The 16914-nt window shown below is 41.8% G+C and overlaps 1 protein-coding gene across 7 annotated transcripts in view; it reads left to right on the top strand.

The window, feature by feature from the left end:
• The window catches only part of TRIM2 (tripartite motif containing 2), a 141164-nt gene that overhangs the window by 94838 nt on the left and 29412 nt on the right, over nt 1-16914 (top strand). For all 7 annotated transcript variants that reach the window (XM_077279340.1, XM_077279342.1, XM_077279349.1 and 4 more), the window contains 2 exons: nt 11091-11269; nt 14524-14761. In XM_077279340.1, coding sequence (XP_077135455.1) covers nt 11136-11269; nt 14524-14761 — 372 coding nt within the window. In that variant the 5' untranslated portion in view covers nt 11091-11135. The remainder of the gene's footprint in view (nt 1-11090; nt 11270-14523; nt 14762-16914) is intronic.

Raw genomic sequence — 16914 nt, forward strand, 5'->3', positions numbered from 1 at the left:
CCACAATATAGAAAGCCACAAGCTGACATGGCCACTTGTAAAACTTTTATATACTGTACATCTTTCTGTAATAACAGAGGGGTCAAAGGACCTCATTCTCCTAAGATTTATGGGGATCCAGATGTGTACTACTCCTGTTTCTTTATAAGGGAAACTACTTACATTATGGCTACACAAAAGCATACATTTCCAGATGGTTGGGGGCCACATGTGGCCCCCAGAATGCAGGTTGTGTACCCCTGCTTTAAATTGAACAAACAGTGTATGGAAATGAGTCCTTGGCTTTACTTTAATTACATTACTATTTTTTTAAAAAATATGTGCTTGGGGAATCGGGGTATGTGTCCATGATCCGGAGTTGCTGCGGGTTTGACCCTGTGTACATATGCAGCATCAAATCCGCAGCGTCCAGATGTTACGGCATAGTGGAGGGGATTTCAAGAAATCTCATGTCTACTATAAGGCTATGTGATTTTGTGCGGTTTCTATGCGGAATTGCTGCGGATTTTCTGCTGATTTTGCCACTGCGGATTTTTAATATGGAGGGGTGCAGAAACGCTGCAGATCCGCACAAAAGAAGTGACATGCACTTCTTTGAAACCCGCAGCAATTCCACACTGATTTTTCCGCACCGTCTGCACTAATTTTATTTTATTTTTTCCATTAACTAACATTGTACTGTACATCACAGTGCGGATCTGCAGCGTTTCGGCGCGGTAAAATCAGCTGCGGATCCGCAGCAAATCCGCATCGTGTGCACATACCCTAAGGCTATGTGCACACATTGCGGATTGGGGTGCAGAATGTTCTGCACAAAATCTGCATCTCCTAGCAGATAACGCAGGTGCAGATTTGATGCGGTTTTGTGCGGATTTCATGCATTTTTTACCCCTGCGGATTTCTATAATGGAAGGGTGCAGAAACGCTGCAGATCCACACAAAAGAAGTGACATGTTACTACTTTTCATCCGCAGTGTTTTCCATGTGGAATTTTCCGCACCATTAGCCCAGCATTTCTTTTTCCTATTGATTTACATTGTACTGTAAATCACTTTGCAGATCTGCAGCGTTTCTGCGCAGAAAAAAACACTGCGGATCCGCAGAAAATCTGCATCGTGTGCACATAGCCTAAGTCCACAGACACCTGTGGCTCACCCGTGGAGACGGACATGTGGCGCATCTTTCCAGACTGCAGCATGTCAATGTCTCTTGCAAATAAACATAAGGGTGAATGACCTCGGGAAGATCAAAACATCCAACACCGCGGAGACACCATCACGTGCTTCTCAACGCAGTGATCCAGAACACTGCCCCCATCCCTAATGGGAAATATGCAAATGCATGTAGAAATACATGCATATTTCCCATTAGGGATGGGGGCAGTGTTCTGGATCACTGCGTTGAGAAACACGTGATGGTGTCTCCGCGGTGTTGGATGTTTTGATCTCCCCGAGGTCATTCATTCTTATGTTTATAGTCTTTTCACTAGGCACTGCTCCTAATAGCCAGTTTCCTACTCCACACTGATGAGGGGCAAATACCCCGAAACTGTTGTCTGTGGATGGACACCATGTTTTGGCAGAGGAGGTTTTCCTTTATTGGATGCTGCCCTTCCCGTGGTTGTTCCTTCCCGGTGAAAGACCTGGCTATTCATTGCTTGCGTTGAGAAACATGTGATGGTGTCTCCGCGGCTTTTCTACATGCAATGTCTCTTGCAAAGACGCTCAGTCTTTGCTAGAGAAATGACATCAACAGAATGTATTGGACTCAGTAAATCGCACAGTTCAGAGAACACATGCGGATTCACCTGTGTTCAATAGCCGGCAGCACTTTGGATGCAACAAACATCCGCTGTGTCCAAAGTGCTGCCAGCTCCAGATCGTGTGCACACGGACTAAGGTGGAAGGGACCTAGAATGGTAAAAGTCCTTGGGATAGGGGACACAAAATACTTGCCTTTCCCAGGGGACTGACAACCCACGATATACCACTGTCCCTCAAAGCAGTGAGAAGATGAGCTCTGGTCCCCAACAGTGAAGTATGGTTTATTAGTTATATAAGAAAAGTTCAAAAGAATACTGGGGTAGCCAAAAATACTTTAGTTTTCATGTCCTTTTTAGGGCTTATTATACAGTAAAATGTAATATGCCCCTTTATTTTTCACTATTCAGTCAATGAATAACCTTCTGTGGGTAGAAATGTGAGCTCATCGGCTGTATTTCAGGAGCCGGATTCCAGACTTGCCATGACTAAATAGCCGCTATGCTGCTTGTTTATTCCCTAAATGAATATAGAGCGGATGAGGCCACTCTGCAGAATACAAATTTCTGCTTTACTTTTATGTTCAGGACTTTGAACTTTTTATGTGTTCTTTCCCGGAGATGTTCAGTACAGGGGAAGTCGTTTACTGAGGGCAAGTGAAATTGCAAACATTTTTTTAATTTAAAAACAAAAATAACACAAAAATGGGAAAAAAAATGCTACTTATATTTATTAAAGAGAATCTGTCATCAGGATTTCAAACTATTTATGTGCATGTTTTAAAGAGAAGTCTTAGGAATACATGCTACATGCACATATTAGTATTTTGTGGGTGAAATCCTGCTGACAGATTCCCTTTAAAAACGCCTTCCCTTTTTCTTTTAGTACCGACCAGTATTGATTTCTACTGAAACCCAAATTGTTTATTTCCGCCATCACTGATGGTGCAGGAGAAGTCATTGGCTCTTATTAAAACCAAATAGAAATGGATTAAGACTTCTGTTTTGTTTTCCCATTACATCTGTGTATATGCCAGTGTACTAATACTGGGTTGCCAACTGTCCATAAAAATAAGGCACTTTCCTTCCCTGTTCATTAAAAAAAAAAAAAAATTGAAGGCGTCCATGATTTTTTTTTTTTCTTTTTTTTACAGCTGTAAAATCTTGTACAGATTATTTTGATTGTAATTATAATTTTACAGTGCTTGCAGCTGAAGTCTCTATCTGAATTATGGCTGTAGACATGTCACATTTAATTATAATGATTTATTATGGTTTTACAATATGTCCATAAATATTGTCTGTCCATGGTGGTTTTTGATAAACTGTCCAGAAAAAGTAAAAATAATAAATCTCAAGTTGGCAACCATGCATTAATATACTCGCCTACCCTCGCCTTCTCTTGGATCCAGCATCGTTCTGCTCCTCTTCAGGGTGACGTCCCCTCTGTGTGACTTATAAGCCTGTGGAAGATCAGAATGGGGCTCCATAGGCTTACATTGTAAAAAGCGATTTCCGACTGTCGCATAGTGAGCCGTAGGAGCAGTGACGTCACTGAAGAGAACGGAATGGCGTTGGATCCAGGAGAAGGCGGCAGTAGGTGAGTAAATTAATATTCATGATACACCACATGCACATACTGTATACACAGAAGTATTGAAAAAAACAAACTTCCTGGGAATTCTTCTTTAAGGCAGTTCTGGAGTAAAATGCACTTAATTCAATGAGTGGTATGTGGCTCATAATGAATTAGAAGTATCGGACCCCATGCGTCACCACCAGAAGTGTTACTGCAGTAAGGACCTGGCGTACATTTCTTGAATACCTTGCATTTCTTTAGTGCTGTAAGTGATGATGAGTTCGTTGGGTGGGATTCGCTATGCCTTATTCCACTGGCCATGATTGGTATCAAAAGTCAAGTCACAAAAGTTTTTGTGCAACTTCAAACCTCTGAAAAATGTTGCGACATGTTTTACTCCAGTATTCTGTCAAAAACAACTTGATGAATTGGACCGGACCCATAGACTCTACTTTGTGTGAAGTCTCCGGTGTGTCTGAGATGTCTCAAATGCGCTACTGATGCCTTTTTGGCATCTTATCTAAGGTCTGAATCATTTTTTGAATATAGATTAAAGTCTAAAGACTTCTGGGGTTTGGTTTTGATTTTACCAGTTACAAAAATAATTTTTGATTTTTACAAAAGTTTGTACCAACATGGCTTCTTCACTCTTGGCATTCAGCTTGGGCTTTTAACTAACCACATACTCAGCTAAGTGGAACTTTACGAAAACTATTTGAGTACCCATTTATTAATGGATAACCTATATTAATTTAATTTGGCATGTTAATGTTCTAGATGAGAACTGAAAATGAATGCTCTTGTTTTATGGGGAATCTGTCATGATTAACTCCCCCACTACCTTCCCTTTAAAAGATGAAAACGTGGATTTGTTTTAGTTTATCATGTGGCAGATTTTATAACTGTATAGATTGGCTCATCATTCAAGAAGCTACATGGCAGTATAAGTGGTTTGGGAGAGTTGATCACCATGACAGATTCCTTTTAAGGCGCCAAACATATAAGTCTCAAGTTTGTTGAACCCTCCGAAAATGAGGGGATCTGGCAACAGTCTAATATGTATGAAGGCCTCCCGACATTTTCCAATGGTTGAACCTTCTCTGTCATAAAGAACCCAGGACTGCCTGCTCGGGCTGAGCCAAGGGTTTTTATATGGAAGACTCAGTGGCAATGGCTCAGTTGAGCAATTGTTCTTTCGACAGCTATCTAATGTATACGGGAGCTTTACTGTTATCTGCCGGGAAGAGCTGAGCGAGGGGGGGATCCTCTACGTGACAGAATAAATGAGATGGCAGAATGAAATTGAAACAAATGGGTAATTCCTGTTTTGGAAAATCGACTAAGAATATAATTTTTAGAAGATTCACTTGTCTTGGTTCAGTGGTTTAGATGGCTGCTTTGATGTCCCAGATGTCGGGAGTCTGTATACCTCAGTGTAGCAGAAGGAAGTCTGCACACAGTAACTGAAGGCCTGATGACTTAGAACAAATCTTTGCATGTTTTTTTTAAATTAGACTAATGTCTGCTATGTTTTCATGGCATCTGTGCTTTATTTGGAGTACAGCTCTGACCGTGCAGTCTTGTCACAGAAGTAGGTCATCACAAAAGAGTGGTTTCCCAATCTCCTTTTTCTATTTCATTACATGACCGGTATACAGTATATGGGTCATGGGAATTTGCTGAACAAATGCTTTGACATTTGTGAGTGTCATGGCTATGTGACACATCAAAGAGAAACACATCTGCACCACTTCTTAATGTGACTATTCTGCTCCTGCTATTGTCATCCAGTTATCTGTCTATTTGTATTGCACGATCGGTGAAAGATTGGCGTCTCTTCATAAGGCTGTATTCACATGTCCAATGTCATTAATAGATGGCACACAGATGCAACGTGGATAGGGCATGCTATCTGATTGAAACGCAAGCCTTATTGTCGTATATAATTGGATGGTTTGGCTCATTAATCAGATCAAACTGTCACATGTCTAAAAATAAGAGAAGTGTCAAAGTCCCAATAGACTATTATTTGTATGTGTTCCATACACAAGAGTATGGATAGAATTATTATCTGAGAATCAAACAAAATTGATTTCTCTGTTAAAAGGAAGAACCTCAATAAGATTTGCAGACACTCGCTGGCTTCCTGATGTTAGGCCTTCCTTCTGTTGATCAACGTAGGTGCTTGTCATTTTGGGTGAGGCATTGAACTGCAGCAATGTAGATTACAGGGTACTGTAACAATTTGGCAGTAGTGTAATATTTATAATCCTATATAACACCAACATATACTGTAGCAATTTTTATTATACAGTTGAGAAGGTACATGTACAAACAAAATCAGACCTTCCATAGTAATAAGTTAAACAATTCATACACGTTTTGGTTGACTTCTTGTCTCACACTGCTAATGCCACCTTTCATTAAAAATAAGATCTGGAGGCAGGTCCGGTGATGACCCACTGGTGGTACTGCGCAAGGGCCTGGTACCACCAGCGGGTGCCATATTGGAATACCCATCACTTTAGCTTAATACTTTATTGCGCCACCTTTTGCTGCGATTACAGCTGCAAGTTGCTTGGGGTATGTCTCTATCAGTTTTGTATATCGAGAGACTGAAATTCTTGCCCGCTCTTCCTTGGAAAACAGCTCGAGCTCAGTGAGGTTTGATGGAGATCGTTTGTGAACAGCAGTTTTCAGCTCTTTCCACAGATTCTCGATTGGATTGAGGTCTGGACTTTGACTTGTCCATTCTAACACCTGGATATGTTTATTTGTGAACCATTGCATTGTAGATTTTGCTTTATGTTTGGGATCATTGTCTTGTTAGAAGACAAATCTCCGTCCCAGTCTCAGGTCTTCTGCAGACTCCAACAGGTTTTCTTCAAGAATGGTTCTGTATTTGGCTCCATCCATCTTCCCATCAATTTTAACCATCTTCCCTGTCCCTGCTGAAGAAAAGCAGGCCCAAACCATGATGCTGCCACCACCATGTTTGACAGTGGGGATGGTGTGTTCAGGGTGATGAGCTGTGTTGCCTTTACGCCAAACATATCGTTTGGCATTGTTGCCAAAAAGTTCGATTTTGTTTTCATCTGACCAGAGCACCTTCTTCCACATGTTTGGTGTGTCTCCCAGGTGGCTTGTTGCAAATGATAAATTACACTTTTTATGGATATCTTTGAGAAATGGCTTTCTTCTTGCCACTCTTCCATAAAGGCCAGATTTGTGCAGTGTATGACTGATTGTTGTCCTATGGACAGACTGTCCCACCTCAGCTGTAGATCTCTGCAGTTCATCCAGAGTGATCATGGGCCTCTTGGCTGCATCTCTGATCAGTCTTCTCCTTGTTTGAGATGAAAGTTTAGAGGGACGGCCTGGTCTTGGTAGATTTGCAGTGGTATGATGCTCCTTCCATTTCAATATGATCGCTTGCACAGTGCTCCTCGGGATGTTTAAAGTTTTGGAAATCATTTTGTATCCAAATCCAGCTTTAAACTTCTCCACAACAGTATCATGGACCTGCCTGTTGTGTTCCTTGGTCTTCATGATGCTCTCTGTGCTTCAGACAGAACCCTGAGACTATCACAGAGCAGGTGCATTTATACGGAGACTTGATTACACAAAGGTGGATTATATTTATCATCATTAGGCATTTAGGACAACATTGGATCATTCAGAGATCCACAATGAACTTCTGGAGTGAGTTTGCTGCACTGAAAGTAAATAATTAATATTGCACGCCCCACTTTTCAGTTTCTGAATTTCCACAAAAATTTAAAATAACCAATAAATTTTATTCAACTTCACAATTGTTCCACTTGTTGTTGATTCTTCACCAAAAATTTACATTTGGTATCTTTATGTTTGAAGCATGATATGTGGGAAAAGGTTGAAAAGTTCCAGGGAGCCGAATACTTTCGCAAGGCACTGTAAATAGATACATACTTCCAGACAGTCACATGACCTTGTTGTTGCCGCTGGCACTGGAGACTCCCACTGCACGTGTTGTAAGGATTCACAAGTCTGCAGTCACATAGTGACTGCGGACTTTTGTGGTACACCTGGACAACTCCTTTTTAGGTTCTAAGAAAATATTCCATTGCTGACGTGGTGACGAGAAAAGTACAGCATTAACATGTCAACAAAGTTAATTTTCAGCAGTGTGTGATTCGCCAATAATTTGCATTGTCCTGCTGCATCAGAATGCCCAGTAATTAGATAATGTATGAACATAGGCAAAAGCTGGCCATGCCGATGTCTTTTCTATTGTGTAGAAAATGCAATAGATCGGATGAATGTTAAAAATCGGTAGTTGAAGCACAAATTTATCCTGTGTATGGCCAGCCTAAGACTTTCTCTGGAGCGACACAATAACGGACAGAGTATCCATGTAGACACTGGTTTGTCATTTTAGGGGACAGCTATTTGGGTAGCATTTTGTATAAATGGGATACGGATAAAAGCAAAGAACTATGTGACACAACATGTATTGAGGAGAGTCCAAAATAACTGGCTATTCTCCCCGACTCATCCATTCACTGCCACATTTGGCAGGAAAATAGCGCAGCGGGCAACACTATTCTTCCTGTCAAAATGAAAGAAAAGTGAAATGGTACTTGTTGTTCTACTGTGATCTTACACTGAGGATTCACAACAATGCCTGTAACATTGTTTGCAGGCTCGTTTTCATTCTTTTTACTATATTATGACCATGAAAATATTTCCGCTACATATCCACTCTACTATTTCTAAATTTGACAATGTAATAACTTAAATATATCTAATTTTATTTTATTTTTTTCCTAAATTCATAGATTACAATTGACATGTTGGTTATAAAATGCTTAGATAACCATTTCTCTGTATAATTGGTATGTAGACGACAATCTGCACTGTGTTCTGTGCTTACATCTTGGTTTTTCAAGGGCCTTTCCAAGGCCTTTAGATCTTTCTAAGTCCGTTTGGCCACAGGCAGGCTCTGTCATCTATACGGCAGTTGCTCTGTGTGGTTGGTGGGTGAACATGTTTTCCCTATAGACAAGGGCATAATGAACTTTTCATGGTTTCAGTGGCTGCAAATGATGACCTGCCTGCAAATGAAAGGACAACTAATCTATGTGGGAGTGATGGTCTATGGAGAACAACTTGTGACTTTGTTTTGATCGTCATTTACTTACTCAGATATCCAGGTTATGTTTTTATGCTCCAGAATATAACTCGTCTAACTCATCCCATGTATTGAGAATTTGACTTCTGGAATGGCAAGTAGAACAATAATCACCACACACTGGAATAATAATTGGGCTGTAATAAATGCACAAAAATATACTGAAAGTGTAGTTCTATTACAAAACGAAAAACTAATACCATCTGTTATTCTGTTATGTAGCCCTTGTTGCCCCTTATCTTGTAACTGTGTATTCATACATTGTCTGCATCAGATATTGACAGACTTTGTTATATATATATATATATATATATATATATATATATATATATATATATATATATAATCATAGGTCACATTTTAAACAATGTATCTTCCTAAGTTAACTTTTATTGTTTATTGATGGGAAAGTGTTCTTGGCACTGCTCCAAACTCGGGGTGCTCAGTCGAGTAGCGAGCAGTGCCAGGTATCGTGTGGTGGTCGAGTTCTCTGATCCCCGTACATACATTTTCTGAGCCGGGCACAGAGAGAGAATTTTTCTGTTTTCTGGAAAAATGCTTTAGTTTGCCATTTACTTTCATTTTGCTCGCTCGTCGAGTACATCCGAGCGTCCGACGTACTTGCTCCGAGTATCAATCACTGGAGCGTTTCACTGCTCGATCAGCACTAATAACTTTACTAACCATAAATCGCTGCATCAATGCAAAACTCAGTTGACGGGGAGAAAGTTGGCGACTTTGCATTATCGGTGTGTTTTTGTGCTCTGTAGTGTCTATTGGGGCAGACAGGCTGTACTGTGATAATGTGCACATTTTATGCAAAAAGGCACTAAAAATAAGCCGTCCTAAATAAGCATGGCGTGACTTGTTAGCCATGCTTATTTTCCATGTGTGGTGATTTGCATTATGAAGTTGTCAGCACATTAGAGCAAATTGTGCCTTCATTCTGTATTTTAATAATGAAGTGCTCATGAACGTAAGAAACCTGTCTCCTGAGCAATCCTGATGCTCTGTTATGGTTTATTCATATTATCTACATTCTGAAATGCAGGAATATTCATACCTGTAGGAAGTAAAGGGATATAAAGCTAATTTATGTGCCTAGTACTAAATTTGTTATACAGATGCTTTATTATCAGCTTACGGCTGTCTGTCTAAGATCGGAGTAACACAACCGTATAATACGGACGAGTGCTGTGCGATAAAACATCACATAACCTTCGGCCCAGTGTTACTCTATCGGGCCGCTCAGCTCTGTGATTATTTTCTCATGCCAAATCGGCATTTGAGAACAATCTTGGCATGCTGTGATTGGCAGAGAGACTCAGTCGAGTCTTGGCTCACTCGTACCCATGTAAGTCTATGGATTCGAGTGACAACGCACAGCACTAGGATATCACCTGAGTGCAGCGCGATATACGCCGGCAGCAGAGGGGATGGAGAAATGACTTTGTCCGCCTCCTCCGCAGCGGTGCTCCAATCCTGTCCGTGTGAAAAGATTGGAGCACTGTAGCATGACTACTCGCAGCAGAGCCGGAGCCGAGGGTCATTAGCATATCACATCGGATGCTCTCGCATTGCGCGTCGTGCACATATGTGACTCCAGCCTATCTCTGTCCACACACATTATTCAATGTTCACTGAAAAGACTGGGCTTTTTAGGGTTCTGTGTTTAAGGGTATGTGCACACTACACCTTTTTCTGGCAGTTTCCACTCCAAAACACACAGAAAAATAACTTGCCTTTCATATAGTCAGTCTTTTGGGTATCTTGTAACTACTTCAGGTTTACAAAGACACCAAGCGGCGGCTTAAAGAAGTGAGCACTCCCATTCTTTAGGAGTTTTCCTCTCTAAAGACACTCCATTCTTTACAGTACAAGTCAATGGAAAGGTTCAAAACAATCCCACATATCTGTTTGAAAGTTTTAGAGTTCAAAACTACTGGAAAATGCTAGTAAAAAAAGGTGCCACAAAAATACTGGGAAAAAAATGAATAATAATAATAAAAAAAAATAAGCGGTAGTTAAAAATGTTGAAAAAGCGCTTGGAAAATGACCAAAAATGCTAAAAAAGGTTGCTCTGGGGGGGGATGCTGGCGTTGACTGAAGCATATTCCACTTAAACTTGTGGGTTTGCGTTTCCGAAAAGGTGTTGTGTGCACGTACCCTTATACTGATATGGAAAGTTACTTACATTGATTGCAAAGTGCCTTTTTATTAATAATAGTGTACAACAGTATAATGTAAAGGAAGGCTTTAACCCCTTACTATGAGTGATGAGCGAACGTGCTTGGATGACGTGTTAACTGAGTATCTTGGGCATGCTCGAATAATATTTTCGGGTCCCCGTGGCTGCACACAGGTGGGGATTGCCTGGTTGTTAGGGATTCCCTACATGTGTTGCAGCTGTCTAATAGCCACGAATGATGCAACTGCAGGAACAAGAACACGTTATCCGAGCACGTTCGCTCATCACTACTTACAATATTGTGAATTTCTCGTTTTCCATGTCTTCATTGTTGGTATTCAAATGAGATGTTTGGTTTTACGTCATATGATTTTTGTTCTTCTTCTCTTTTTAGTGTGCAAGGTGGAAGGGAACGTAACCCACATGTCAGTGGTCTAGGATGGCCAGTGAAGGCTCCAATATCCCTAGCCCTGTGGTGCGCCAGATTGACAAGCAGTTTCTGATCTGCAGTATATGCCTCGACCGATACAAAAATCCCAAAGTACTTCCTTGTCTCCACACATTTTGTGAGAGGTAAATGGCCTGATGCTTTTTCTGTGACCTTTACTATCCTTGCTCATTTCGGCTATACTTTAGACTTGTAGCATTATCATACTAGTATAAGCGGTCACCCCAAATGAATATACATACAAGTATATCGCATGTAAATAGATTGACGATTCCATTTCATTTTTCCAGTATCAAGATGGCAATAAACATTTGACATTGTCATTAGTTCCAGGTTAAGGGCTCATTCACAGGTCAGTTTTTCTGGTATGAGTGTTCTCCATATTTTTCACAGCTAGCACTCATACCTATGATAGTCTATGGAAGTTCACATCTCATTTTATTTTCCCTCTCATACTAAGTGGTCTGCACAGAAGCATGTAGACTTTTCCGATATTGATCAGTATTGGATGAAAGTTTCCATTACAAGTCTATATATCCATCAGGCATCCGTGAGTTTTCCCCGGACTGTTTGGTATGAGAAGGTTGAGAAACCTCCATCAGCTTTCGTGTTTCCCCTTTCTTTCAAGAAAATCTGATGTGAATACTTTTCTGCCCAATGATGACAAAAGTATTCTAGGAGTGATACCTTTATGTATTATGAAAATCTGATGAAACCCTGTCACTGACCACACCCTGAACAAAACACTGATGAAGCTTGGACTGTTTTTTTTTTTCTTTGAGTCCAAGTACAATCTGTAACCTCTGAACGAGCTTTCACTTTATGGGCTAACGAGTCCTCATCGAGTGGTTCCTGTTGGAGAAATCAGTGGATTAGAGGGATAGTTTTCATGTTGGAGTTCTGTTTCCAGAGATGAAAGCAGAACATTTTTCATCGCAATCTAATTAATTTGGACATCTGACCACCCCTTTAACTTAAAGTGGTTTCTCCATTTTTACATATTCTGAGTCGATCTATGCATTATGTATGACAAGATGCCATAAGTTAAAGAGACCTTTAGGCTATGTGCACACGTTGCGGATTTTGATGCGGATCCGCAGCTGCTTTCCAAGCGTTTACAGTACAATGTAAACATATGGGAAACGCAATCCGCAGTGCCCATGCTGCGGAAAAAAACGCGCGGAAACGCTGCGATTTACATTCCGCAGCATGTCAATTCTTTGTGCGGATTCCGCTGCAGTTTACACCTGCTCCACAATAGGAATCCGCAGGTGTAAAACCGCAGGTGGAATCCACACTAAATCCGCAGGTAAAACGCAGTGCCTTTTACCTGCAGATTTCTAAAATCCGCTGCGGAAAAATCCGCAGAGCTCCTTTCTACGTGTGCACATACCCTTAGTGTAGTGAAGTCTCTAATGATCAGCGCTATTTAAAGAGGATGTCGGCAGAAAATGGCCTCTTTAGAATGTTTGCTACATTATGAAAAAAAAAAAAAATCGGACATCTTGCTATTTTCACACTGGCCATTACATCTAATTTTAAGCTCTCACTTCTTCTGTACAGAAGACAATAGATAACAGGCTCCACCATTCACAACAGATGTCACAGCTCACCTCCCCCAAATCAGAGCGCGAGACTTCAATACATCCATACAAATCAATAGGGTCAGTCAGTCTATTGCTGCTTATATCCATGAGGTTGATGAGAAGAACCAGAATTAAAAAATGGCGCACAAACTTTATGTAACTTGATTTAAGCAATAGGTCGTCTTCCAATGACGCATATCCTTTAAGGTGGGGAACCTTTTTTCTGTCATAGGCCATTTTGGATATTTATACCATCATTCAGGGGCCATAGAAAATTATCAACTTGGTATTTATCCTGCTATATAAACATGGGGTGGGGGCAGGCACGTGACGGCTGGGGGCATGCACATGACTGGGAAGGGGCTGGGGGCATGCTCGTGACGTCTGGGGGCATGCACATGACTGGGAAGGGGCTGGGGGCATGCTCGTGACGTCTGGGGGCATGCTCATGATGGCTGGGGGCATGCACGTGACGGGGAAGGGGCTGGGGGCATGCTCGTGACGTCTGGGGGCATGCTCGTGATGGCTGGGGGCATGCACGTGACGGGGAAGGGGCTGGGGGCATGCTCGTGACGTCTGGGGGCATGCTCGTGATGGCTGGGGGCATGCACGTGACGGGGAAGGGGCTGGGGGCATGCTCGTGACGGCTGGGGACATGCTCGTGATGGCTGGGGGCATGCACGTGACGGGGAAGGGGCTGGGGGCATGCACTTAATGGTGGGAGGGGCTGGGGCTGGTCCTGAGCCATACACATTACAGGAGACCCTGGGTCTGTCGTTGTGGTCTTCATTGGTGGGACACCAATTCTGTCCGCCCACAATGTACGTCCTCACGTTGGCACTGCTCAGTGTGAGGATGTAATGCTTTATTGCATGCGCCGCAGCATTCAGTAGCGAACGCTCTGTGCATGTGCTTGCACTGCAAGGAGTAATTTAAAGAGCCCACGGCTGGCATCTTCCCGGCCCAAGCACTCCAGTCAGCGGGAATCCCCACAGCTACTTTAAAGAGAAACTGTCACCAGGTTTTTTCCACCTAATCTGAGAACAGCATAGCCTAGAGACAGAGACCCTAATTCCAGTGATGTAACTTACTGGACTGCTTGTTGTAGTTTGGGTAAAATCACTGTTCTATTAGGAAATTATCATTACAGGACTAGTAAACTGCTGCTGTGTAGTCCTCCATATTCATGTGCTCTATATTACCTCACCCCCAGCTTTCTGCCTATGCACAGCATACACAGAAAGCAGCCAATCAGTGGTGTGGGAGGGGTAATACAGAGCTGGGCATTCATAATACTGGAAGATCTGCAGCAGATAAAATGGGGATTTTATCAAATATCCAACCGGCAGGCCAGTAAGTGATGCATTGCTGAAATTAAGATGTGTCTCTACATTATGCTTTACCGGATACAGAAGAATTAGCAAAAACCTGGTAACAGATTTCCTTTAATAGTTACAAACTACAGAAGTGGCCCGGGGTAACATTAAAATTGTCTCGCGTGATCAATTACCTTGGACCCAGTTGTTCAGCTTACTGGTGGGGGTGCACTCCGTTCTGAAGGACGTCTTAGCTGGTGGTAGTCATTGGCACACTTCTGCTGACAAGCATTTGTGTAGAGGAGGTGTGTACCCAGTCATCCTGCCGACCTTAGTTTATCCTGGGTCTAATGATCCCCTGGTTTATTATTATACACCTTATGCTGATAGTTCCCTGTGCTGTGAGATTACCTGTCCCTGTTGCCCGGATTCTGGGCAATGTGTAATGATTGTGGCATTCTTTCTCTGACATTCCAGGTGTTTGCAGAATTACATTCCAGCTCACAGCCTGACCCTCTCGTGCCCAGTCTGCCGCCAGACCTCGATTCTCCCCGAGAAGGGTGTGTCTGCGCTCCAGAATAACTTCTTCATCACTAACCTGATGGACGTGCTGCAGCGGAGTCCAGATAATGGGATAGAAGAGTCCTCCATTCTGGAGACAGTGAATGCTGTTGCTGCTGGAAAACCTTTGTCATGTCCAAATCATGATGGAAATGTAAGAAATTTTCTGTATCATTGGATTGATGACTTTTTACATGTTATGTATGAGTTTGTGTCTGTACAGTAAGAAGCATCACTGCTCCAAAGGTAAGACGGATCCTCCCAGTGCAGCTGTCCCTGGCACCTCCACCGATAAGGGGCTCCTGGTAGCGCTGTGGCCTCTTTAGTGTTTATCGTTCCGTCTACCTGCAAAGTGCAGATGATTGAAGTGTTGTCCCATTCAGATGAATGGAAGCATTGCTGCCAGTAGATAAAAACATTCTAGATTGTATCCAGAGCCAGAAAACATGTCCTCGTCACAGCCGAGACGTGTTCCCAGTCTGGGTAATCCTTTATGAACTTGATACATTATCACAAGTCCAAGGTGTCAGTTTTTGGTGCATTACAAGCCCAAATTCTAGTTATCTGCCTTTAGTAAATCTTCCCCATTGTTTCTGGTACATTTAATTGGAAAAGTAAAATTGAGCCACATAAATAGCTTCTTAAATGCATCATTGTGTTCCATTTAGTGGCATTTTTTGGTTTCTATTGTTTTACAGAGTTACGTAACATGTGGCCGCAGCGTTTTGAGGCTAAAAAAGTATATGATGATGAAGCAGTTATAGGAATACTTGTTTCTGATTTACTGTCCTGTATAAACATGCTGGTAAACTGGACAAATGAATAAAACGCTCTTCATCAACTGATTGGAAATCATGGTCATCAGCAGCACTGTGCCCCCATATAAACGGAGGATGTGCTGTTGTACTGGGACAAGACGATTGTTCTCGGCGGTGCTCAGCCCGTGTAAACAGCCTAGTAGATGAGCGATGATTGACTACATACAAGTCAATCAGTGCTTGTTAATGGGCTGAGATTGGGCATTCTGATTGCATCCTAAGGCCTCATTCAGACATCTGAGATTTTTCACAGAAAAATGGACCAGTGCCAGTTTTTACCATCAGTGATTTTCACGTCTGAAAAAATGAATAAATGACAAAGCTTCAACCCATAGACTTGTTTGGGTGATTTTTACACTGATAAAAAAGTCCCGGTCTCCTTCATTTTTATTTAAAAAAATATGGATATGTAAACCGATCAATAGATAATGGGCGCGTCTCCTATCAGTGAAATCCACAGAACATGTATGTGAAAAACCGACATCTGAGTCATGAGCAACATATATATGACCGCCAACTGGCTACATGTGAATCGTTGTGTCGGACGATCCTCAGCCTAGGAACACTCATTCACGGTAATCATGCAGTGTACAGGCACCGTCATTCTTCTCTGAACGGTCTCATTATGGTACATTGTAGTGATATTGTGAAACGTAATAAGATCTAATTAACGGACTTTATGATGGTAATTGATCTTTTGATAATAACTGATCTTTAGTAATTCTGTGCAGTTCTGAAGATGACCATTTTGCCATATTGCTGGCTCGGTAACTGTTATCTTTCCACTTAAATGGGTTGTAATGGATTGTATGAAGTGTAGCTTGTCTGGGTTCCTGTCTGTAGTGTCCAGTGAATGGACTGTGAGCAGAAGGAAGTGAAAGGAGCCGATTAAATAGGATCACAAGTAATTCTGCTTGTCATCTGTACAATCTTGTTACTTGAACCCACCTAATCTTTTTGACCTTTTTAATTATTAACAAAATGCTAATTCCTTAGTGTGTCACGCTAGAGCGTTGGATCCTTGGCCGGGTCCCAGCAGCTCTGGTTATTCATTAGGTCCTACTGCAGAATTAAAAAGTAACTAGTGCAACTAAATATTCTTATTAGACCTTAGGGTATTAGGATATCCTATCCAGGGTGATGAATTTCTGAGCCGTCTCATCATGTATGTCTCATATTATCTCCTATGGAGGAAGAAATGCAAGAATCAATTTGGATTTTTAGGACCATTAAACCTGATATCTGCTCATCTGTACATAAATGGTTCTTACTAGAGCTAGAGATAGGTGAGCTACATTCATTATCATGGTTGCAGCCTCTGTATTTCCATGGTAGAAGAAAACGAGTTATTGGACCATATCTAGGTGCTCTGTAACTTTAAGGCCGGGATCACACATGCGAGAAAGACGGCTGAGTCTCGCATGTTAATACCCGGCCCTGCCACCTGCACTCCGGAGCGGAGTGGGCAGCTCCATGTATTGCTATGCAG

Source organism: Ranitomeya variabilis, chromosome 1 (assembly GCF_051348905.1).
Source record: "Ranitomeya variabilis isolate aRanVar5 chromosome 1, aRanVar5.hap1, whole genome shotgun sequence".
In the NCBI taxonomy this organism is placed as follows: domain Eukaryota; kingdom Metazoa; phylum Chordata; class Amphibia; order Anura; family Dendrobatidae; genus Ranitomeya; species Ranitomeya variabilis.